The sequence below is a fragment of the Strix uralensis genome, chromosome 5 (genome assembly GCF_047716275.1).
Source record: "Strix uralensis isolate ZFMK-TIS-50842 chromosome 5, bStrUra1, whole genome shotgun sequence".
Lineage (NCBI taxonomy): Eukaryota > Metazoa > Chordata > Aves > Strigiformes > Strigidae > Strix > Strix uralensis.
Window position 1 is genome coordinate 82,572,767 of NC_133976.1, and position 25,644 is coordinate 82,598,410.

The 25,644-nt window shown below is 45.7% G+C and overlaps 2 protein-coding genes across 2 annotated transcripts; both read left to right on the plus strand.

Moving 5' to 3' along the window:
* The first annotated feature begins 361 nt into the window (after positions 1-361).
* On the plus strand, positions 362-4,763 carry TMEM52B (transmembrane protein 52B). The gene is made up of 5 exons (XM_074869504.1): positions 362-809; positions 1,423-1,466; positions 2,159-2,197; positions 3,155-3,321; positions 3,772-4,763. Exons 1-5 carry the CDS (start codon positions 762-764, stop codon positions 4,020-4,022), a joined length of 549 nt encoding a protein of 182 aa, XP_074725605.1. The 5' UTR covers positions 362-761; the 3' UTR covers positions 4,023-4,763.
* A 6,704-nt stretch (positions 4,764-11,467) lies between these two features.
* GABARAPL1 (GABA type A receptor associated protein like 1) lies at positions 11,468-20,761 on the plus strand. The gene is made up of 4 exons (XM_074872023.1): positions 11,468-11,682; positions 15,356-15,434; positions 16,430-16,548; positions 18,029-20,761. Exons 1-4 carry the CDS (start codon positions 11,593-11,595, stop codon positions 18,092-18,094), a joined length of 354 nt encoding a protein of 117 aa, XP_074728124.1. The 5' UTR covers positions 11,468-11,592; the 3' UTR covers positions 18,095-20,761.
* Positions 20,762-25,644: the final 4,883 nt, after the last annotated feature.

Genomic DNA, 25,644 nt, shown 5'->3' on the forward strand with positions numbered 1-25,644 from the left:
ATATGCATATATGTGTGTGTGTGTATATACACATACACATATAACTATACATATCTAAAATGCTTTATATAATTATTATATTGCAAGTGCTTTCACTTCAGCAGGAACATCTCACTTGTAACATACACTCTGGATGTTGATCATATGGCTAAAGTCAATAGATTGAATCCACAGAGGCAGGACAGTATGACTGCAAGAGCAGAAAAGGTACTGGAGAAGGGAGAGGAATCTGAACTCCGTTTAAAAAGGTCAATAATGTGACCTTCAAAACACCCCCCTCAGGGTAGGGGCGGGGAGAGGAATAATTGGGAATGAACAAACCCAGAGACCCTTTCTGCTCACCGAAGGGAAGGTGCAGGTCTGCAGAGATCTCATGATGCCCTTCACCGAACTAGTTCAACATCTAAAGAACTTGTAGACACCGCTTTTCTCCTGATCTGACTGGAAGGCTTTAGAGATCCCTTCAAAAGAGGGAGAGAAACAGGCCAAGAGAATAGCAAAAGGAGACAAGCAGAAACAAACAGGTACTGCCAGTGACAAAGAGGGAAAGAGAGAAAGCAAAAACCTGAAGGGCAAAGAAGAATAGACCCAAAGAAGGACAGAAAGGGGTAGAGCAGGAAGAAGAGATTGCATTCAACACACAACAAGGAATCTGCTCCTCTCCTGCTCAGTGGACTGGTGAGGATGAACTGAAACTAAAAAGGACAAGAAGACATTGAGCAGCTTGAGACACCAAGAGGCCACAGAACCATCCTGTGGGGATGCGCAGCCCAGTCATGATCTGCATTGTTTTAGGGTGTTTCTTATGGGTAAGTCACATCTCAGGTTCCTTTTCATGGGGTCTCTGCTCAGTTATGGAGTTACCTTGGAAAGATGGAGAGGCATTAGCAATTGACAGTCACAATAATTTCCCTGATATTAAAAAGAACTGGACATATAAAAGACAAACACACAGAAGAGAATAATATTTGCTGCTATTCCAGGGATGGTAACACAGACATCAGAGTACTCAAGGAAAAGGAATGAGAAGGGTAAGAGTGCTGGGGGGATATGGAGCAGGACATTTAAGATTGTTAATATTTGAGCATGGAGAAGGATCTACATCTGTAGCATGACATAGCTTGTGGTGGGGAAAGGGAAACCTGTGGTGAGGCTGAAGGTAAGCCAGGGTCTGTGCTGGGAACAGTGCTAAGTAGGATTTTAATGACTATGGGAAGTTAAGATATGAAACAATGCAGCTGGTATCACAGTAACTTAAAATCTACAGCAGAATATATGATAGAAACAACGGAAGATAGATAACAGTAAGTCCTTACCGTAGGAGACTCAGACTGATAATAGTCTAGGTAACAGAGATAAAAGTTGCGTATGACAAAGACTTAATTCACTCTAGCTGTGCCTTGTTTGGTCTTCTCCTTCTAGTTCCCCCAGGTGAGAGGTGAGGAAAGCTGCCTCAACGCTGAACTGTGAGTATTTGTCAATCTTGCACTCTTTTCCAAAAGCAGGGTAGGACAAAGGCAGTAGTAGACATCAGTGTTATGACATGGTGACTGACACCTTCCAGAAAAGCTTATTTAATTGCAACTATTGAAAACTCACATAAAATTTCCATTGTTTTGAATGTGAAGTGTATTACTATTTTTATTGATCAACATACCCATCATGCAGTAGTGTTCCTGGCAGGTATTTGGGTAACTGCAATAGCTAAGAGCTTTCTGGTGTAATTTTGGTTGACTGAGATTATGAATTTGGAATTGACCTTTCCTTGAAAAATCAGTTTCAAATATACTGCTTTGGTGAATACTACTTTTGGTGATGTCATGTGTCAGAATAACAGAAATGATATTCTGACAAAAGAAGACACAACAATTGTGAATGCAGATCCCTAAGGTTTGCAAACAGAATTCGGCAGGCACAAATATCAGGAGAAAATAAAAGAGATAAAGCCAAACAGAACGGAAAGTCACCAAACAGGGAGATTGATGATGTTGGACAACTGTATCCTGCACTAAGCACAGTGAGTTTCTCATCGTTTTGCCATTTAGAAGCTGGACAGTAAGCGAGGAGTGTGAGGGGAGCTGGAAGAGGGTACAGTAGGGATCTTCCCATTTATTTAGTATTCTGTGGCTAACTATTTCTTGTACCTTCTTATCCTCAGTTGTTCAGGTACGGAGTGGGACCGTTTGTGGTATATCTGGTAAGATGGCATATGTTTACTCTAAATATCTGCATCTCTGGACAATTCCAGTAGTAAAGAGTGGGATTAAATGTGAGCTGCTCAAGTGTGATGCCACCCTCTGCTTTCTCTTGGGACATTCTAATGCTCTACAGTAGCAAGGCAACCCCTTAGCTATCACGTCGTCTTTAACAAATGTTGACTTGCCAGCCTCCTTTTTCATTCCACATACTAATTTAGTCAGATGAACAATATTAATAAAGCATTCATGGCACAATACGCCTTTTAAAAGGCCCATTTTAAAAGTAATTTCAGTCTGATTCCTTAGTAATTCTCACCAGGATGAGATTAAAAAGGATGGTAGTTGTTGGATATTTACAAGGCTGCATTAATAAGAGTATAGCCAGCAGATGGAGAGATATGGTTTCTCTCTGCTTGTCACTCATGAGGACACATCTGGAATATCTAGTCCAGTTTTGGTCCCCCAGTGCAAAAGAGATGTTGATAAACTGAAGCAAGTCCAATGGAGAGCCAATAAAATGGTCAGGGGTCCAGAGGACATGATGTGTGAGGAGGGGCTGAAAGGACCAGGTTTGTTTAGCCTGGAGGAGGCTAAGGGGGCAACCTAATCGCAGTTTTCCACTACCTAAGGTGGATCTTGAGAGAAGATAGAGGCAGAGCCTTCTCAGAGGTGTGCAGCAGAAGGACCTGAGGTGAGTGGCCAAGCTGCATACAGGGAAATTCTGAGTAGACAAAAGGAAAAAATGCTTCCCCCAAGGATGGTGCAGCACTGGAACATGTGCCTGGAGAGGACACGGGATCTCCATCCCTGGAGACTGTCCCAACTCTGCTGGACAAGGGGCCAAGACGACTTTGTCTAGCTTTGAGGTTAGCCTTGCTTTAAGCAGGGAGAGACATTAAGAGGTCTCCTGCAAACAAAACCTTTCTGTCCTAATTCTGTGTCCTCTCCCTTTCCAGGCTGGTGGTGGTGATCGGTGGGCTGCTGCTCCTGTGTGGCCTGGTTTCTGTCTGCGTGAGATGCTGTTTTCATTGCCGTCAGACGGGGGAGGAATCGGGTCCTCAGCCCTACGAGGTCACTGTCATTGCTTTTGATCATGACAGCACCCTCCAGAGCACCATTACCTGTGAGTTGGCTTTGACAGAGGCTGGGGACCTCAGCACACCCTGAAGTGAGGGGCTGCACTGCAAAAAGCCCAGATTACAGCACCCCAAGGCTGACAGAGGGAAGTTCACGGCCAGATGTGGGGAAAGCCGCATCTGTACATAGTACAAATTAAGATGCTCACGAGGCTTCATGTAGCAAATGCAGCCAGATGGTGAATCAGCTGTGAGACATGTTTGGGTGGAATTAGGGCAGCTACGAGCCTTGGTGGCATTTGAGGAAAGAGTCATTGTGGGATGTTGCTGATAGGGTTTCACATACTGCCCTTTTAGGGAAGGATGAAGGGGCAGGAAAAGGAAAACATTCAGGCTGTGGGGAGAGAAAAGCCTGTGCACTGCAGATATATTTGTCCTCCTCTAATCGCATGGTGCTTTCAGGTTGAGGCAAACAGCTTTTGTCTGCTCCCTTTCAGCTCTCCATTCTGTGTTTGGGCCTGCTGCCAGGAGGATATTAGCGGTGGCACACTCCCATAACGCTGCGCAGGGAACACCACCCCTCTCAGCATCAGACACTCCTCCAGTCTACGAAGAAGCTCTGCGCATGAGCAGGTTCACAGTCGCCAAGGCAGGGCAGAAAGTGCCAGACCTGGATCCAGTGCCGGAGGAAAAACTGCAGGCATCTGCTGAGGGCAAGGATGCCCAGCCAGCCCTCCCAGGACACTAGTGCCTGTTTTTACTGAGTAGCAAATAATACAGAATAGTTATGTGCAGAGACTCATTTTTCTGGGCAGGGTTAGGAATATCAGATTAACTTCCTTAGTCTAATGAGAAAGGGAAAAAACCAGACTAAAATTCCAATTATTTTCAGATCCAGCATATTTTGATGGCTCCTTTTGACACCTCCTTGAGATAATTGGCCATTGGCATTCTCCATGTCCATTTATTACATACACACATCACTAGTATCACAGTTTGCAGGAATAAACAGGCAGCAGGATCAAGGTGCTGAGCCACTTTGCAGGCTAGTGACCTGCAGGGAGATTGCAGATGCTGGCTCATTCTGCTTGCCTCCAGCCTACGTTTCCTGGAGATGGCAGAGAGGTTTTCACAACAGGAAAAAGCAAAAGACATGTGAGAGGGTCGTAATAACCAATAATAACACCAAACTTCTGGAAAGTGCCAACCACTTATAATTAAAAAAAAAAAAAAAAAAGCTGTGTAGAAACACAATCTGCATGTAAGCAAAGGGCAGCATACATTTGTAGTATGTGCAATATATGCCCTAAATATCCTACAGGATACATAGAATGAAGACAGACTGGTTCTGAATAGGATATATATCAATTCTGAAATAGTAGTCACAAACTCTTACATTTGAATTAAATATTATGATGTATGTGCTAACAGATCAAATGAGGGGAGGAGCAAGAACACTACCCCGAAATAAAGCTTAATCACATTTTAATTGCATTCATATTGTATTATTAATTATTCCTAATGTTGCTGTCAAAAGCAGATCAAATTAAATAAGACCATTTAAAACATTTAAACCATTTCTCAGATAGAAATAATTTATCTTTCCTGATTGATACAAATACACTGAATCACCCAGAAATATTAATCAAACTGTTTGGATGACCATAGGTATGGATAATCTGCAAAATGTTTTCTTGGACTAGGTACTCATAAGGGCACTGTTGGATTACATCAGTATTGTCTCTACCCCAGGTTCAGCAACTGAAAACATTAAAGCAGAAGGACATCAAATGTCACAGGATAAGCAGCCATGAATGGATTGCATGTATATGTTAATGTTGATATGAACACACAGGTCACGGATATCACATCTTTCTGAAGTGCCTGCATGGCCCTTCCTACTGGAGTACTCAAATTCTCACTGTCCTTAAGATGCTGATCTGCTTTCCTGTGAAATACAGAAAATACAGTTATTTTGTAGATAAGGACAACAAGGACCAGGTCCCTAAACATGTTTAGGAGCCTAGCTGCTGTTGAAGTTACAGCCATAGAGAATTTTAGAGAAGGTTGGTAAGATAGCTTCAGGTGTAGCATAAAGCCAAACTGAACAACCAAAACATCTTTGATGATGTCCCAGACCTTGACCAGTCACAGGAATTTTGTATCCAAGGGCATACACAAACTTCTTCCTGAATTGCCTAGTCATTACCTAACTGTACCATTAGTGAGTGATAAACTGGGATGGATAAATAAATGCCATATAAGGTTATGTCGCTTCTGCTAAACAGCACGCTTGAAATAATAGTAACAACTGTTTGTGGAACATCTACTGGAGTGACCTATTTCATCAGTTGTGCTCTGAAGCCCAGTTCAAGCCTGTTTTCTCCACCAAGCTGCAGAACATTTCCTGGAACGCTCTTGTTTACTCCACGGTAAAGGCCTGAAAGGAGCAGAGATATTTGGATCTGCTGAACCTGCGTCAAGCACTATCAAGCCCAGAAACTTCCTGGAAGCCTTCACAACCGTTTCCAGGGGGAACATACCGTTCCCCCGCCGCCTTCCCCGCCTTTCCTGCGGCCTACGAGCCCCGAGCTGTGCGGGCGTTGAACACGAGATGGCAGCGCTGCTCCACAGGGCCGCGATCCTGCCTCGCAAGCCAGGAATGCGCAATTATTATTCATTCGCAGTAATAATTACAGCGTGATTTTTTTTCTAAGATGTGCAATAAAAAGGGAAGTTTCAAAATTCTTAAGTTTTCCCCTCCGCTGCATCAAATCACCTCTGCTATCTCCTTTCTCAGTTTCAAGGGGAAAAATTACAGGTCATAGCCAGAGCTGGGCATTACCTGCTGACTTTGGCGTTTTTCCCTTGACCAGAGCCAGTATTTTCTAACTCTCCTGTCCCTTCCCGTCTGCTCACATCCTTCTCTGCTTGTCTCACTCAGTTCTTAGTTGCTAGAGCAAATACCTTCAAGTTTTTTTTACTGGCAAGACATCCAAAATATTTCAAGTGACAATAATGATAGATATAACTTCACTTGCTCAGGGATTTGTTTCCTACTAAACTGACTTCAGATGAGCACTCAGAGCCCATAGGACATGATAAAACACCAGATTAAAACAAACAAAAACCAGAAGCAGACCTACAGACACCCTATTTAACCACAGAAAGGTGTGTACGAAAGCAAAGCCAGCTCTCAGTGACTGCAGACACTTCAGTCTCGCCCTCAGATCTGTTACGATTCAAAAACATTCTCTCCTCACAAACAATCCAAACATGAGGACAGCCCATAAAGATCACATATACTTTGTGAAGAAGCAGGATGACAGGACATAAAAATAGAGCAAGTTTATTTATTTACAGTGGTAAACTGCTACTTGGTACTGCAATTTGCTGTTACTCAGCTGGATTTTTTTACACCATTAGTGGTGGTTCCATCACACTGATGAGTCTGGACACTGAATATACTTTGTGTGTTGTATTATACTGGCCAAATAAGCACTCTGAAATCTTTTATGCTTTCAGACTGATAATTAAACATTATTATTAAACGTAAAGAACTAATACTTTCATGCAACACAAACAAATGTTCAAGTAGCAACTGTTTTTCCCATGCTTAAGAGCAACAGGGACATGAATTGCTCACAAATACAGAATAACATACATTGGAAAATAAAAGGTTTCTATTAATCATTAAATAATTTTAGGATTTGTTCAGCTGCTGTTTACAGCCACTGGTGTCAAGGTGCTGCACTGGAGTACCCATTTCCTGCAAAGCACTCCAATATCCTGCACAATAAGTGAGAGAATACCATCAAAAGCAATTTTCTTTCATTATGAATAATTAAGTATCTGCATCCAAAGATCCCTATGGACTTTACAGACTTTATCCATGCTGTCACACTGCCTACGCATCAGACAACCCTTAGTATTCCATCTGCAGATGGGGAAAACGATGCGCAAAGTACTGAAGATAACTATATCATAACCCAGTCCCTGACCCTTGGCTCGGTTTCAGCTCACTTGTTCACCCAACCCTTGACCAAACACTGGGAAAAGGGTGGGCCCCAAGCAAGCATAGGACAAGTGATACGGAAGGAGAAAGGGCAACCAGTCTCCACTGGCCACCTTCAGCATGCGCACAATTTGGGCTGGAGCCACATGAGGGGAACAAGAGTACAGCGACACCAGGTGCTGCAAAGGAGTTGTCCACGCCACCCCTGGATTCCCCTAGAACATGTGGTATTTAAAGACCCGTCTTCAGAAACACCCCTTTGTCCCCACTGTTGCATTGCTCCTTTGTTTTCACAGGACTGTAAATAACAAGAATACACGTCCCCAACAGGCAACTCCGAATCATTGGCTGGAACAAAGGGATCTCAGACTTGTGTTATTCAGATCTGGGTTTCTGTCTGTTACTGCTGCTTTTCACCACACAAGGTATTTTCCTTAATCTCCTCATAACATCATTTGTATGCACATAAGCAACTCGAGCTGAGGCTGGGCCATGCAATCAAGTTTGGGAGGATTGAGTAGCTCTTTCGAAAAAATAAGAACCTGTAGAAAATAGAGCAGCTCAGCATAGACAATACTGAGCCATTTCCTACAGGAAAGGAAAACATCTACACAATTAGCCATTGTTTGTTGGGAGTGACTAACCCTGTGCCCTCACCCAGGGCCAATGCGCCTGTTCTGGCTCTGAGGCTGCAATAGATCCAGTGTCAAATGAAACTGGTGACCAGTCACGAGTGGTGCAGGAGAGACACCAGGCAAGGACTGTGCCATAGATGGACATCAAACAGAGCACAATCACAAGTGACTTCAGGTACACCATCTGTGGCTTAATCACCATTCAGACTACAAAGCAGAAGTTTTATGACAAGAGAGGCTTTAATATGCTGAATCCACACTAAAGATTAAAAAACAAAAATAAAGATAGCTTATGGAGGCACAAATGGAATAAGCACCCAAGGGGAGGTACTAATGAAAGAAATACCCAAGGGAGTCCAGAGTTACAGGTAGCTGAACAGCAGCTCCAAGGGGTTGCCAAGAGACATCCACCTAGATGGCATCTCCAAGAAACACAGCACAAATAATGGATCTTTTTATCCTTAATTCACAGAATTTTAGCTGGTTAGCTACCTAAGCTAGCTTCACTTCACAGCAGTGCACTGCAGATCTCCTAGCAGTGCCCCTGGAGCACTGTGTGGTACAGCACAGCTTACAAACCCTGCTGCCAGATTTGTGCAAATATTTTTATCTCCTGCTTCTATGGCTACAGCATTGGCAACGCTTGGGGAATCCCTTTTAGAGCGAACCTCTGCCTACATGAGCTGCAGACACAGCAATTCACTACATGCTCAGAGGTGCTCTGACACTCTAGGTTGAGAAGTAGTATATTGTTTTGACACTCCATGGAAGACCACTTTCTGCTGGCAGTCCAGGGTAGGAAAACTAGCCAACCCCATTTCCAGTTCCCCCCTCTAGCACACAGACCCAGAATGTGGGATTTGTCACATGCCCATGGGTTGACATTTTAATAAGAGCTCCAAGTCAGATGATTAGCTGTTTGTCACTGCTTCTGCATGTATCATCTTCCTGCCTGCTGTTGTGCCAGTGACTTTATTGTTATTATTGAGCTGGAGGAGAAGGCTGGGAATTCAGTGCAGGGAAGTGGGAGGAGTGAGTCTTGCGGCTGCACATCCAGGGCTGCATCATCAGGGCAGGAAGAGTTCAGTACGGAGATTCGTGATCCTCACGTGGGATCTGTTGGGGGAGGAGAACTAGATGCTAGCTCAGCTGCCTTGTGTATAGTCCTGGAGATGGAAACAGCAATTTACAGGACAACGGGCGTTTGAAATCATCTGTTAAAATTGCCAGAAGGTGTTCATAGCCTGGGTGAAACAGTCTAGAAAATTTCCTCTCTTTTGTCCTTGAGGAAGAGGAATCTACATCACTACAGACCTTCAATACACTTCAGCAACTGCTCTGATGCAGCCAGTTAGGAGTCAAGAAGGCCAAACATGGGTATTACAGAAAACCACAATGCCATGAAACCATAATTTTCCCCTGCTCTAAACCCTGGGATTCCTTCAGTCTAGGCTATTTGTGCACTATGGTACTGCACAAAAATAATGCCTTCCTTCTGACTCACCCTTCTGAGATCCTCTGACACTCCCTGCAGCCATGGGGAAATGCTGACATGTCCTAGGACGGACAGAAACCTGATGCTTCCTGTACAAACCTTACACACATGAATTTAAAGGCTGGGACACACCGGCCTGTGCCATTCCCACTGTGGGCTGCTCTGTCCCTCTGAGATTTGGGCACGCACCTGCTGGAGCTGAGCCATGCGAGAGGTCACACTACACCATCCTGAGTAGTAAGAGCTTAGACACTAAAGCACTTGCCAGAGTTCTTGGAGGCACGCTTCGGCCATCCAAAACTAGATGCCATGATTCAGGTGAGAAAAATCCCCCCCCAACATGCCTATTTATTGCCATTGACCACAAAGGCAGTTCAGAGTGACAGGCTCAGCTGTACATGCCTACATTAGAAGTGTAGGTGAGATTTCTATCCCGTGCCCCTTTACACTCCTGTGCCAGGCAAGATTATTTGGGAGCTGCCACCATCTGAGCCCATCTACAACTAAGTAAATGTATTTCCTCCATGTCTCTCCCACTTATGTTCAAGACGAGAGATCCCAGTCCACCAAGGCTTGGAGATGGAGCATTACCAAAAGGCCTCTGAGTTCAAGAAGCAGCGTGCTATTGAGTGCAAAGGCGAGTGGTGGCCAGTACATGATGAAACAGCTCTCCACAAGGCAGAAAGCACAAGCTAACACCCCGGATCTGCTGTGAGGATTTGTAGTTGACCGCTGGTGTCGGCGTGAGTCCCACCCTGCAGGCAGCTCAAGTGTGCGTATCAATATATAGGGATAAAACCACCAGTCCTATGAGTTTCTTGGGGCAGCTTAAAGGATTTTATATGAGTACTTCTAGAAAAAGACCAGGGCTTTATTGTCCCCTGATCCTATTTTTATCATTGAGGAGCATCCAGCTTGCTCTTCAATTTCTTCAGGATTCAAGCTGACTCTCTGCTATAGTCTGGATTTTTTCCATTCTAGCCGTGCTGTAGGAGCAGAGTGCCAGAGAAACAGCAACATGTCTTTTCCTAACCTTGTTTATTTTGCATCAACACACTGGCACAGGGTTGAATCAGACATGGGAAACATGGGTCCTCTCACCTCTGCCACTGGCGTGGCCTCGAAGAGTCACCTTACGCATCCAAAATCTGCTCAGTGCCTGCTACTACAGCTAGTACCTCCTTGGGAAAGTTCTGCTTCTCTGGATGAGGCATGCGATGAAAGAATTACTTGATACACTCCCATTCATTGTCCCCAAGGTAGAAGCAATTCATTCTTGTCCTGATTTGAGCATACCTTCCCTTTTACTGGTCAGTAAATAATTGTGAGCCCAACTACTCCTAGAAAAAAACAAACACAATCCAAGTATGTATCAGCTGAGTAACTGGGCTAAAATTGGCCGGCTGTTTTGGCTTGTTTGCAGACAGTTCCCTTTGACTGTCTGCTGTTTGTAACGTGCATCTGGTCTGGCACATTACGCCACACACTTTCTGCCCCTTGTTGTTGAACTGAGATGTTATAAACAGGGCAACAATCCAGATCCAACAGCGACAGGCACCGTCACGAAAACTGACGCTTTTCTGGTCTTGTATCTCACAGCCACTTAAAAGATTGGGCTCGTTACCCCCGTTTTAGCCAAGCAGAGGCACTCAAGCCTCCCACGAGGGACGCGGAGCTCCGCTCCCACGGCACCCGGGAGAGAGGGAAGGGGCAGCGCGGCGGCCATACCCGCCGGCTCGGGGGGATGATGTGCCTCCTCGTGCTGTATTTATAACCCCTGAGTCACGCTGGGGGGGGCGTTGTGTTTGCGGCGTTGCTCAAGCGTCTATTTTGCTGCCTTATTAAAAAAATTTGTTACTTTAAAATTATTTATTTTATGATTGCGGCGCAATAAATCAATGTAGGAGCAGAGAGGGGCACACCCCCCTCTTCCCCGATCCGTGAAGGGCCTGCGCCTTCCCGGCCCCACCTCCCCCGGGCGGTGCGGCCGCGAGCCCCGCCCCGGCGGCCTCGTGGCGTCACGGGTGGGTGGGTGTGTCCCCGTGACGTCAGAGCGCCGTCAGCGGCCGGTGCGCTCCGGCGGTGGGGCGGGGGGTTGCGCAGCGCTTGAGGGGGAGTCCCGGGGCTCGCTGAGGAACCGGCCGTCGGGGAGGGACCCGGAGAGCCCGGCAGCATGAAGTTCCAGTACAAGGAAGACCACCCGTTCGAGTACAGGAAAAAAGAAGGGGAGAAAATCAGGAAGAAATACCCCGACAGAGTCCCCGTGAGTGTGGGGGGGGCGAGGGCAGCGGCGGGGGTCCCCGCAGGCCCGGCTCGCCTCCGCGCTCGGCCCCTTTGTTCTCCCCGCCGCCTGCTTCTTGCTTTATTTCTTAAGGCGAAAGAGATTAGTAAAGGCGATCTTGATCTGATTTCAATTTCCAGGCTGCTTTTCTCTCTAGCGCAGAGCCGTGGGTGTTTATTCTGTCGGAAGGTGTGTGTGGGGGGGTGGGTGCGGGGCGCGGTACCCCCCCTTTTTTCGGGGCTCCGCAGTAACTCGGAGCGAGAACGCTGCTGGGCTTTTTCTGGCAGCCTGCGTGCGTGGGGTTGGGGGGTGGGGAAGGAGCTTACCATTAGCTCTGTGAAAATGGAGGAGAACAATGAGTGGGTTAACCCGGTACTCTTCACAGAAAACATCCGCGTCATCTGATATTTTCCCTTTATTTTTGTTTTACTTTTTTCTTTTCGATACAGTCTTGCGCTGTTCTTTCCCTTTGTATGAGAGAAGAATGATACTTCTCAGTCTTTCTGCCCTCCTGTTTAATCATCCTGTGGAAAAAAACGTCACTTGGAAAACAAGGTCATCTTCTAGCTAAACTTTGCTTCCTCATCCTCAGGTCCCTTTGGAGTACCTCTGGAAAACTTCTAGCTTTAAAATGACTAATAATAATTGGGAAAAAGAAATGACAAATCAAATTAATTGTGATTTTTTTTTTTGGTTCCTTTTTAATAAACGTTTTGCGAATGTTCTTTCTTTCCATCCCCACTGGAGAGGTCTGTCCTAGATTTACTGCCCAGGGGTACTGCATGCAGAATAACTTGGACTCCACTGTAAATCTAAGGACAAGGGGGAACAGTTAAACTACACGTTTTCCCTGCAGGCTAACACCGTTTTTCATCTTGGGAGTGGCCCTCAACTGGACTTGCAAAAGTTTTTGGAAGTCAGTATTTGGGTGGATTTGTTCTAGCTGGTTTTGGGAGGCCTGGCATAGCAGAGCGGATTGAGCACGCAGCGGGTCAGCGGTGAAGCGTGTGCGGTTCTGTCGTTTGTGATAAGGACCGCAGAGGGCTCTGTAGGTCAGGAGTGAGACGAGCTGTAAATTGAGGATTAACATGGCAGATTGTACAGCAGATCCTGAGAGATGTGTCTGGAAGAGCCATGTGGGGAGCCCAGGATCAGACCTGGTCTGGCAAGAGATAAAAGAGGTCAAGGTAGGGAGACATCAGCAGATCTTTATGGAGAAGGCCAGGACCAGGATAACAAGGTGTGCTGTAGTTAGGGATAAATGAAAATGACGCATGACGAGGCCCAGATGTGAATTGTCGGGGGTAGCCTGTTGTCAGAGCTGCATACGGAGCAAACGAATGCAGCAGACAACTTGTTCTTTACATCACTTCTGTCTCTGCCCTTCCCGACAGCAGGATCCTTGAAGATGACGTCCGTTTGGCTGCCTACACTGCAGTGCCCTGATACATCTCAGCATTTTGCTGAGATTATATTGTGGCGCGGTCCCGCACTACCACAGTCACCACCCAGCAACAACAGACATACAGATAATCTGTATCTGCCCTTTGGATTTTCTTTATAGGTTTGTTTGTGTGTGTGAAGGGTTTAGTGCTTCAGAAGAGATACCTGCATTATCAGGCAAACTGACTACCGTTGATAGATCAGCAGAGCACCTCTATTCCTTCCCTGCCGCTTTGCAAGAGGGAGATCTCTCTTAAACTCCGTGATGATCTGGTTTAAGTCTTTCCTAGGGACTTAGAAGCACCAACACTCTCACCTCTTCCTCATAGGCATGATTTTTTTTTTCCTTTATTATCTAATGACCAAGCTACAAGGCACCCTTTTAAGTCAGGGTGGTCATACCAGTGCTGCTAGCTAGCAGTTCTGCTTGTCAGTAGTTTTTAAAATTGGAGGCAAGAACTGAAGGTTTCCACTGCAGTTGATTGTGTTGGATATTGCCTTGTTGGATGTGTGGGTAAAAAAAATGTGTGAACTGCTGTTGCTGTTCAGCCTGCAGCTGTTCAGTGGGATTGTGGACCTGTCCTTCCTTCATAGCATTTACCAACTGCATCTTGTAGAGAAGTGCATGTCCTACTGCAAACTGCCTGAAAGAGCTTGAATGCCTCGTACTAATTGAGGTGCTTGAAGTTCCTGAAGTAGCAGAGACACCCACATTTCTATTTTAAAATCAAACTTAGCATTTTCAGGGTTTTTTTTCTGTGTTGGCAGCATCCAAATGGAGCACAGGGAGGAGATGCCCAAGGTAGCATCTCTGTGGTGTGACATGCTTTGCAGATATTCACTTGGATCTAGAAGGAGGTGAGTTAGCATGGCACTTTGTCCAGGTTAAATAGACCAAGCTCATAGTCATGACATTTTCCTCTGGCATAGTGTCTCACTGATGTGATGCCACCATTTTGCTTCCAAAGAAGGCTTAGTCCACAGCAGTTCAGCCTTTTCTGTTACACAACAAATACAGATGCTGATTTAGGTTGCCAAAGAGCTATGGGAGCACAGAGCCCTCAGAAATTAGTCCCACAGTGTCTCAGATGGAGTGTTTACAATTATAGGGTCTAACAGAAAAAGTTGAGGAGGTTCACAAAATCCAGCTTCTTGTGTAGATGGTCAAAATGGCTTCTGCAGAACAGCAAGCCAAATAGGTTGAATCATGCAATATCTATCTCTTACCAGTTCAAAAATACGTATCACCAAAAAAAAACCCAAATACCAAACAACTGCCTGCAATTTTTTTCTGCACAAAGCCAGTCGTTCCAAAGGTTTCCAAGGCTTTTTTCGTGGAAGGAAATCAGGTCACTTTGGAATACTTCCTGCTTCTGAGGTAAACAGTTTGCCTAGCTCTGGTAACAAAAAAATTCCTGTAGCAGAAGATTTTTTGGTCTGTTTGACCTTAAAGCTGCTGAGCTTTGTATTTTTCTATGTTGTAATGACATTAGAATATAATGAGGATTAGTATTTTGTGTCAAAGGTCTCTGTGGGTCCAGTTGCCCACATGGTAGCCTGTGTTTTAGTTATTGGATATTTATATGAATAAGGAAATGTCTAGAACTATATGGAGTAGGGAAAATAACCTTAAAGGATATGGATTTTAGAGTAGAACATAACTACTAAAGAACTGGGGGTTAAAAAAATCCCCATTCCCCAATGAGCTGTAGTTTAAATCTTTGCTTCAGTCTAGAGCACTTGGTATTGGTGAATGCAGAAATTAGGATGTGGGACTACTGGGAGCAGGGCTGATTTTGTGCCAGGCAGTTTGGAACTGTAACCTGGAAAACAGTTCAGCTTACTTGTGATACTTCTTAGGTTCATGTACTAGCCCCCTGGCACCTCCTTCATACAAAATTAACCTGCATTGGGACCATCAAGGTGACCTGATTTTTTTTTTCTCAACCGTTATGGTTTATTTTTATGTCTGTTCAGTCTCCCATTTTTTACTCACTCCTGAGCTCCCAGCACAGCTATTGCCAGCGAGTCTTCTTCTCACCTATCTGTTCTTTAATGTTTTATATGTGTTAGAGACTAAATACGTTTCTAAAGGCCTGGTAGCACCATCTCTCTCCAAGGGTAATATCCTTTTCCATTGATGCTTTTTGATCCGTTTCATTTTATGGTACTCATGAGTTGTTTCTTACTTTCTCTCACTGTCTCTCTCCAGGTAATTGTGGAAAAAGCACCAAAAGCCAGAGTACCCGACCTAGACAAAAGGAAGTATCTTGTGCCTTCTGACCTCACAGGTAACAGTGTCTACCTCCTTTCTTCCTGATTTTTCACTGAGAACATCTCAGAAGTGCTTTTTGTTATCAGGACCAAGAAAATATCCAGACAGACTCAACACCTTATCATTGCCCCGGTTTACCTGGCTGTTCTTGTTGTATTTTACCTTACAGCCGGGATTGCAACATGCAGAATTCTCTGAGATCTTCTGAGGTATCGCACTGACTTCACTAACAGGCATGTGTCACAGCTGACTTTTAGCCATGATGAAAATGTCTGAATTGTGTATCATAGGCAGTAGCATAATCATCAGTAAATGATGACCTAACTGCAGAGTTGCCAGAAGCTGTATCCTTGTTGCAGGAAGAGACAAGTTCTTGAAATAGTCCCATTGTTTTCCACCCCTGTGGTTGGAGTCATGGCTACAGAGTTCCTTTACCGAATGGTCATGGCCATTTTGTGTGTGATTACATTTGTTTTCATTTGAGAACATGAACGAGTTAAAGGAACAGCATTTCTTTTTCTTGCAGTATATAATGGATTGCGGAATACTTTCTTGTGCAGCATAGCTCAGCAAATAGTAAGGAATTTGTTTTCAGGAGCTTTTTTTTCAGGAATGGTATGACCGTTTACACCAAGGCTAAATTCTCCAAGGTGTCTTTGATCTATAGGATTTAAAGGTTAAGCTAGTTAGAGCTCTTCCCACCAATCCCCACAGTAGAGCATGTCATACTGTAGTAGGTGGAGTGTGGATTTAGAGGGTACATGGCCTTCAGGCACGTACCTGACAAACTGCCAGCTCCAAGTGGGTTTGCTGCTAGTGTGGTTACAAACATGAAGTCACTGCTTTCTTTCCTGCATTGTTCATTTTTTCCCTACTTTTTACATACAGCATGTGACTTCCACCACCAAAAGAAAACAACCATGGTTAGGATAAAAACACAAAACAAAACAAACAAACCCAAACCAAAGCGTTTTTTCTGCATCTAAGGCATTCTCCTCTGTTCCTCTCCAGTTGGCCAGTTCTACTTCTTAATCCGAAAGCGAATCCACCTGAGGCCAGAAGATGCCCTGTTCTTCTTTGTCAATAATACCATCCCTCCCACCAGTGCTACCATGGGCCAGCTGTATGAGGTAAGCCTGGCCCATCTCTTTCTCTCTTTGTTGGAGTGTCTGGAAGAATGCATATCCTCACTGAAGGGCAGCTGAGCACTACTCCACTGGCAGTGGGTGCCGCTTGGTCACAGACACCTGAAAGTGGACCCTCTCGGCCTGGGCTATATCCCATCATCTGTTTGGGGAAGTTTCATCCTGCAGTTATAAAGAGGAGCCCAGGGAGCCTCATGATTTCAACTGATTATTTGCTAGTTGAAAAGGTGGTCGTACCAGGTGTTGAATACTTACCCCAGCAGTGATACATTGGTCCTACTACTTTAACGAAGTATTGAAATAAACCACTTTATTATTTGTATTTCAGATGAAAGATTGTGTCTGGAGTGAGGGGGGTGTGGCAGAACATGTGCACTAGCTTTCATGTTTATACAAAAGAGATTTCCTTTTAGCCAGTAAAAGAACACAGTATCACTGAGCAACATACATACTATGACACTGAGTCTCTACATATGTTAAACAAGAATAAACACTTATTCTTTGTTCAGAATTACATTTTCATCACTCATCCTGTATACTGGAAGACCTTGTAGGACACTGTGAGCATTGCTGCCCAGCATTTCTACTGAGCAGTGTTATTTGATCGACCTTAAAGGCGTGTTCTGTGCCCATCAGAGGAATGTTCCTCAATTATATAGCCATTATATCGTGGCTGGTTTGCAGCCTGGATTGATTTCTCCTTGATTTCTCCTTCTGCTTGTGTTAGTGTGTTTTAATAGGAGAGCTCCAGTATGGTGCCATGAGCCTTGTTTGACCTGTCACTTTTTGACAATAACTGGACAATTTGTATGTGGACTGATGAAGGTAATATAAGATTAACGCACACAGGGAGTTTTCCAAATCTGGACATGTAGGAGGAAGGTATATCTAACTGTCCAGACCTGAAGTCAGGACTCTCTGTTCCCGGCACTTTGCAGACTTTCTGTGTCAGTGTAATCACTTTAACATCTCAGCTTTACTGTCCATATGTAAAACAGGACTAGAAATACAGCCACTTCTCAATATGTTCTGAAAAACGACAAATATAACCACATTTACCTAATACTGAAGTATCTAGAGGTGGTTTTTGACTTGTTAAAGCCTTCCAAGTCCCTCCTCTTGATCTTAAGGCCATACCAGTGGTTACCAATACCAGTGCTGAGATTCTGCTGCAGAGCCTGCAACAGTCAGAGCTGTTTCTGTTGCATGTTTGCAGCACACTCTGGCTGTGGCTCTTCAGGTAAATTCACTGTGTCTAGAAAAGTGACATGCCTGAATTTAGAAGTAGAGCTGTGGCCAGAGAGAGGGAGTTGCTATACACTCTCTTTGGTATGAATGTAAAGGAGGAGAAGGAGCAAAAGAGAGGTTACGCCCACTTGTTACAGTGATCTCTTGGTTGGGCTTTTTCACATGTAGTGAGTTACAGGGCTTTGGTTTGTTACTCTCTCCCTTTCTCCCCTTGCAGGATAACCACGAGGAGGACTATTTTCTCTATGTGGCCTACAGCGATGAGAGTGTCTATGGCAAGTGAGCACCAGCCCCTCAAGCATGCAGGCGAGATGGACTGATGGAATGGACTGGGGGGGGGGGGGGGGGCATGTTGGAGAGGAGGAAGGAGGATGCCTGAGAAGAGGGGAAGAGAACTGGAAGTGAACCACATGCACAATGCCATCACCTTCCATGCATTAATTATAACCATTATTTTTTAAATTGAGGGGAGGGAGGGTAGGGGGACAGTGTATGAAAGGGTGAACTGAAAGGCGAACGAGAGGTTCTGTGCTGAGGGATGGGAACACTCCACTGTTCATAGTTCTTCTCTTGCCACAGCTGGAAGTAGTTAGCCAGTACTGGAGGCTGCTAGACAAGCCAATGTGGTGGAGCTCCAGGAGAGTGACTGGGCAGGATGGCCATTTTTGTGTAACCCTTTCACTGGATGAAGAAGGCATGCCATGTATTGTACACTGACCCTGTCACGCCTAGCCCGTGGCATGGGCTGCACTCCTGTGAGCATTCAGTGAGCTGTGAAATACGTCACTCTGGCTGTCACACAAGGCTGTCCTGTGCTGACAGTCCTCACTCCCAACTGCTACCTGTGAAGCGTTCCAAGAGTATTGTGTTTCCCATCACTTCCATCAGTATCAGAAGGGCTAACTCTGAGGGCTGGGAACTCCTCAGCTGTGAGATGTGAAGGTTGGGGAAAAGAAGGAAGGATTTTATTTTTTTTTCCTTTGTTACTTTAGTTGCAAGTGCTGGACAGAAAAATTAGAGACGACCCTTTTGTTCTTTTCAGTGAAGTCAACCGATAAACTTGTAAGCACAGGTCTAGAAAGGACCTCAAAAGAATGACTAGCCCACTCCAGCTCTGAGACAGGACTGAGTATACCAAAAATGTCCACCGTGGCTGCTCATTAAACTTGTTCTTAGTGGACTTCACTGAGGCAGATCCTGGAGGCTGCTGAGATTGTCTGTTCAGTTCCTAGCTAGCCTACAAGTGAGAGAGCTTTTCTTGCTACCTAACTTTAGTCTCCCTTGCTGTGCATTAAGGCAACTAAGTATTGTTATTGGTGAACACAGAAAATTATATATCAGTGTTGTCCTTGTATCAGTCTTCTGCAGATTTGAAGATGGCAGAAGTCCTGTGGGTTTAGTCTTTCCTTCCATGTCTCATCCCTGTACAGCCCTTGCACCACATGCACAAGCGGAAGAAATCAGTTGCTCCCACGTGTGTTCTGCTGGCTTTTTGTGAATGGACAACAGTGCCACTCTTCACCACAGGAGAGGTGCTTTTAGACTTGAAGGGGAAGGGGAATAGTTCTCTGTAGGTTTTTTTTTTTAATTATTTTACTTTAAGCCAATGTTGTTCTTAGAAGGGTGCCAGATAGATGCTGTCCTGTGTAAGCCTTATGCTGTCATGCCAAAGCAGTTTCTTCCCAGTGGCACAAACAGCAGATTTTCCCATAACTGCCATAACTCTAATGAAGGGATGGGGTTTGGGGAGTGAGCTGGCTTTCGGGAAAGTTCTGAGGTTTTATCTAAAAATTGGAGAACTGGACCTGAACTACTGTAAACATTCCTACATTTAAGAGATGGACCAAGAGGGAGGAAAAGACAAGAAGGATGAAGACAGGCAGATTCCAAAAGAAGTTGAAGGCGTTTGCTCTGTTTACGTTAAGTTAGATCTCAGTTCTCTGCGTTCCTCAGGAATGAGTGCTCCTCTGATTGTGGAAGACAGGAAATCAGGTTTCAGCCTTCTCTGACTGTTGTTCCGCAGAGGTACACGAGGCAGAAGAGCAGGCTGGGAGTGTGAAGTGGGAGTCACTGGAAGAACTGTGTGAAGGTCAGGGAAGGCAGTGAGTGGGGCAGGAGAGTCACTGCCCGTGTGATATGGGAAGTAGCAGAAGAATGCGAGAGAAGGGAGGGACCGCAAAGGATGTAGACAGTAGTCGTAACGGGCAAACAGAAAATGGGGGAACAGTGGATGGAATGAGTGGGTTAGTATCCCCAGTTTTTCATCCTGAACTTCAGGTTTGCTCTTCCATCGTGTGTTCATCTGGAATAAATGTGTTTGGATGAGTTGTACCTACTGCCAACTTAGATAACTTCAGTTTCTGCCTGCAGTGCTCAGTCCTCTCTTTTTGGCCCACTCTCTTCCAGTTACAAGCCATTTTTCATATCCTTTGGGTGCAAATCTGCATCGCTCTCTTGTTTTAGGAAGCTCTGAATGTTCTGAAGCAGAGAACAGACCCAGGAGGCTTTCTAGGGTAAAAGACAAGATGCAGGCAGATGGTGTGCATCTCTCTGCTGCTGTCCCACTTGCTCACACCGTGCTGCCAAGCACGTGGTTGTGTGTTGTCTCAAATGAGCCCGTGCTTAGGCATGCTCAGGGGAGAAAGCTGGCATCTGGGGTGCTTGGTTTTGTGTTCAGACCTCCCCTCCCCTCCCGCTGCTGGGTTGATAAGTGACATGTGTGGGACTAATCTCAGCCGTTTGTTACATGTAGAGTTTACAGTTTAATTTAGTTATTTTATGGTTCTTTTAACTGGATTGTGGCATTTACTTCTGTTTTTGCGCTAGTCCGGTATTGTACGAGGTAACGACGGTAATTTTTTTTGTGTTGGTTAGCTGCAGGTTCTTGTAAAATAAAGTTCATACTACTTGAGCTAAATCAACCAATCAATAAAGATGCATTTGAAAATCACAGGCTTGGTCCAAAATGGGTGACTGGCATTTCTTCCTGATGTGGGCTTGTAAATAAAGGGATTGCTTTGCCAGAACTTCTTGCTGCTACATTTTTCCAGAATCCCAGATTTACTCTATCCTGTCTACCAGAACAAGTCATTTCTCCTTTTTTTGATTATGTTGTCACACACACCTGGCTGTGTCTTGCCGTGCCACCAACATGAACTTTAATTAGACCTGGATGACATGAGAAAGCATTAAGAAGTGTAGTGGATTTACTGAGGCATTCTCTGCCATTTTAAGGCCCTGAATAGTCCTAGCCACATGACGGGGCCCCCAGGTCACCACCAGCCCTGACTGTCCCTGCCGGCCCCCAGGGCTACCTGTCACACTGCCCATGGCCCAGGATCCCATCTCAGCCCACGCAGGGCTGTTGGCCCCTGTCCCAGCACCACCACAGCCGTGCCCTGCCCAGCCATGAGCCCTGCAGGGCCCAGCCTCAGCCCACCCCCATGCCCATGTCACTGGGCCTGATCCTGGCCCTGGCCTGCAGATGGGATTCCTGCCTTGACCTGCCTCATGCCACCATGAGCCTTAGGGTTGGGGCTTTGTGCCTGAGCCTGGCTACCACACCTGGGCCTGCCCCACTGCCCTGTTGGGTGCAGCAGGATGGGTCCCATGGTGCCCTGACAGCCATGTCCCTCAGGGAGCCCTCACTACCTCATCACAGCTCAGGCTGAGGTGGGACTCCCAGCCATTGGCAGAGGGTGTGGGGGAGGCCCTGGGGAGGCCCTTCCATGCCTTGGGGCCCTCTAAAGATAGGAAGAGCAGAGATAAGGAAATCTGGGACTCTAAAAAGTAAGCCTGCAGTAACAGCAGATCTGGGCTGCTTTTCCTTGCAGGTATTTGTGCGCTGAGAGGGAGGGAGTCTTGGGAACTGGTGAGACCAGTGGCCGCCATTTGCTCAGCGCCATAACTCCGTGTCAGGCGCTGGCAGCACATCAGGAGGAAAGGGATGTGCAGTCACCTGGGGAAGTGACGAGAGACGTGCTGCTTCTTCCACCTTCCCCCTCCTCCTCGTCACCTGTGGTTGGTGTGGGTGCCACTGGCTGGAGCGGCAGAAACCAGCCATGCTGGTGCTGCCGAGGAGCGACCGTCAGCTCTCGCCCTGCCACACACTGAGCAAGGGAGTTGCTTGGAGCACTGAAGTCAAGAATTACAACAGTGAAACTCATAGGAATAAAAGTTCCTAGCCCTAATAGGATCTTCTCTTCCCCACTGCATACAGGGTGGAGCCACAGTGTGAGCTTTAGTTGCTAGTGCTGAGGGAGAGGCAGTAATTCATCCTGCACCGTGTAAACTCAGCCTGCCCACAGCAGCAGCTTCTGTGCTCATACCCACCATCGGGACTAAAACGAGCTTCCACTGAATGACAGAAGGGTGCTGTGACACCAGCCAGATGGGCAGAGATCAGCTAAAAGCTTACACTATAAGCTGAAATATTTTGAATTTCAGCTCCAAACGTAGTGCAGGTTTTGCTGTCTAGGTTGTGGTATTATTGTGTGCTGGCTCAAGTAGAAAGCCACTATGGAGTATGCTTAAACAAGCCTCTCCCACTCCCCCTTTCACCCGTCCTAGGAAAATGGTGCATCAGTTTTTATACCTGTCATGCTGCTTTGCATGTTTGTGTCAGTGCCATCGCTGGGAGAAACAGCAGGCGGGTGCATTTGCTGACTGCGATTTGCCTGGTCCATATGTGAAATGTTAGCCTGCGCTCAAAGGCTGTCACCTTTATTCTGTGGGTTATGGAAATGGGATTGGAGCAAGGCCTGGGGGAAACTGAGGGCTCAGCTGGTTAAGAGAGGTTAAGTAATTAATACTCTGCCTTGGTCACTATCGCTGCACCTGGGATCCTCTCTCCAGTCATCCTGATGCTTGCTTTGGAAGAAAATATTCTCCGGGAGCAGAGACTACCTAAGGAGAGCAATGGCCTGGGACATTAAGGCCTGACAACATCACCGTGAAGGATATCTGGACTAACATAAAAGGTCCCAAATTATGCTAAAGACTCATGTTTTCACTTCCATAAAACAGTCATGTTTGAGATGAAAGAAACACTGATTAAAACAGAAATAAGACTACCAGAGGGAGAAACTCCAGCTCATTCCTGTCACTCAATCTCGGATAAATGCTCCCCCGGGGTGAGGCACAGAGTGTGACTAGCGAGCTCATTGCTGGCACGGCAGTTGCAGGACTGACCCAGGCAGAGCACAGCTGACCACAAACAGCAGCTGCCCCAGCTTGCGCTGCCAATCTCTATAGGAGGATGTTGCAAGTCCCGTGGTATTTGTGTTCCTCGAAGCTTGCAGTCATCCCAAAGCACAGCTCATGCCTGAATATACATGTGTTACAGGAATTAGTTAATATTCTCCTGAAAAAGCTGGATCTTGCAGCACCTTTCTGTAAAGTAAGGGTCTAATTCTCCCTGATTTTGCACTCTGGACAATATCATCTGAATGTTGTATTGTTCTCTGGGAATTAAAAGATTGTTAATAAATAAATGCTATAAAGAGTGATACGTGAAAGCAGCAGGAGCACATAAAGATCCTCATTTTCAGGTGAGGACATTGCTAGAACTGCATTCAGCTTAAATGTACTGGATATGATTCATATCTTGTCCACTTTTTTTTTCCCCCACAGCTTAGAGGAGTCTTTGCCAGGGCTCAGGACCCTGTTTTGGCTTTTTGCTACAATCCTCTCTGATCATCTGAGCAGTCTCCTGCGGTGTCCACCACCACTCAGGAACCTAGAGAGCTTTCAGGAGGTAGCAGTCCCTACTACCTTTAGCAGGACATTCTGCTAGCCTTTGGTGTACTTTACCACCCCTTGAGCCAATTCATGTAACCTTTTCAGACAGCTTTCCTCCTTGTCTTTGCTACTTGCTACTTGACCCATTTGAAATAGTCTTCCATGTAGCAGCATGCCTTTAGGTCAGTGAATGTAAATCCCTAGTGTTTGCAGAGGATATAACTTTTTGCTGTGTATTGGGGCAAAAGCATCCCCATTCAGTGTTCCCAGCACATGCAATGTGTACATGGCAAGTCTCACACCTGCCACTAAATCTGCAGCCTGTTTCCTTTCTGCAGGAAATCTGGCTTTGCTCCCCCAGATATGATCTCTTCTGCCAGTGCTCAGCATTATGGATGCAGCTCCCAAAGGACTGATGGAGCTCTCTAGAAGCACGGGGGGTCTACAAGAGGGTGGCAACTGCCTGAGGAACTTGAGAGTGTCTCCTAACATCAGGGAGTTGATGGTATATATCCTTCTCCAAACATAGAGTCCTTCCTGAAGTAAACCCTTTACCTTTAGCTTGTAGCTGAGACTGGCTCTGCCTCTTCTCTCTTCCAGTATCCTATTATTCCCCCAGTAGCACCTGCCTTTTTTTTACCCTCAGAGTGCACCAAGATTAGCAGGAACAGAAAGCTTTCCTTACCCTTTGATGTCATTGCCTGCCCATCCACCTTCTCTCTCACAGGAGATGACAGAGGGCTGAGACGTGCTCTCATGCAGCAGCATCACCTACCTCCATTACCTGGGGTTCAAAGACACTTTGCTGCCAAACATAACGTGAGCAGGGCTGAAAATGCCTCACATCAAATAGGCAAAGTCATTGCATATCGTTCCCACAACAAATACACCCCTGTGAACACACTACCTTGAACACACACAGAAGTGTAGGCTATTTCCTGCGCCTTATGGTGGAAATACTACATCATGCTCACCCCTGACACACTTGTACACACACATGCACCTTTTCTGCCACACCTCACACCACATTAAATGCACATACATCTTCATATGCTGCACTGGCCACATCATGAATATTACATGTCAAAACCCATGCCGTGTCTTTAGTTGTACCCCATGCAACAGTGAATTTGTATGCATTCCCATGATATGCTGTCAAAAACCATGTGCCTCCTATGCTGAGCCTTGTATCGCAGCAAATACACAAAACATACCAGTCTGACAGTGTTCACCTGAAGCACATGGAACCACAAGGATTGTAATGGAGAGAGTGATACACACTGGACATGTATAGTTCAACTCCCCACACAGATAGCAAGTTTGGAAAACAGCACAGAAAGGAAAGAAAAAGGAAGATGTGTGTGCACACCAAGCGTGACACTTTACAGGCCTGAAGTACAGCCACTCTGGCAAGTATAGTGTATACAGGCAATCAAAAAAGAAATACAGGCCTGGGCATAGTGGCTTTCACCCAGCCCTTAGGCCGATGGACAAACATACATTCTGTGCTAACACATATTCAGTGCAACTGGAGCCAACAGCCATGTGCCAAAAATGGCCACTGAGAAGTGGAAATCAATAGGGAAACACAGGATGGAAAAATATGCACAGGGTAACATGCAGTCATGGGCTTCAGGTGGTTACAGAAAGGTTTGCAAGGGTAAAAGTAGGAGTGAAAAAGTAACCTGGAGTGCTCAGAAAAGGTACTGCCATCTACAGCCGCTAAGCTGCCTCTTATCTATGGAGTGCAAAGCATGCCAAGAAAGCATCAGGTCATAGGAAACCTTGGAGGAAAGAAGTCCACTACCTACAGCCATATTTCAGAGGTGAAGAAATAGCAGTCCCTTTTCCTCTATGCTTTGCAATTGAAGGTAAAAATCAGAGTCTGGAAAAGCAGGACCCTGCTGACTGGGACTGGTTTGGGTTGGGAGAACAGGAGGGAGGCAAAACTGGAGTATCGGTAGTTTGTGGAGTGCAGATGGAGGTAGTAGCCTGGTGGAGCAAGGTGTGGGAGGAGAGTAAGAACAGACTAGTGAACGGACAGCAGGATATGAGTGAACCTGGCAGGATTGTGTGGGAAGCCCAGCACTGGAA

Excerpts from the sequence above, each read along its gene's own strand:
- TMEM52B (XM_074869504.1), top strand. The coding sequence starts at position 762 with ATGCGCAGCCCAGTCATGATCTGCATTGTTTTAGGGTGTTTCTTATGG. Across the intron at positions 810-1,422 it reads TTTTAGGGTGTTTCTTATGG|TTCCCCCAGGTGAGAGGTGA; the intron begins GTAAGTCACATC and ends TTCTCCTTCTAG. Across the intron at positions 3,322-3,771 it reads CCTCCAGAGCACCATTACCT|CTCTCCATTCTGTGTTTGGG; the intron begins GTGAGTTGGCTT and ends GCTCCCTTTCAG.
- GABARAPL1 (XM_074872023.1), top strand. The coding sequence starts at position 11,593 with ATGAAGTTCCAGTACAAGGAAGACCACCCGTTCGAGTACAGGAAAAAA. Across the intron at positions 11,683-15,355 it reads AATACCCCGACAGAGTCCCC|GTAATTGTGGAAAAAGCACC; the intron begins GTGAGTGTGGGG and ends GTCTCTCTCCAG. Across the intron at positions 16,549-18,028 it reads CCATGGGCCAGCTGTATGAG|GATAACCACGAGGAGGACTA; the intron begins GTAAGCCTGGCC and ends CTCCCCTTGCAG.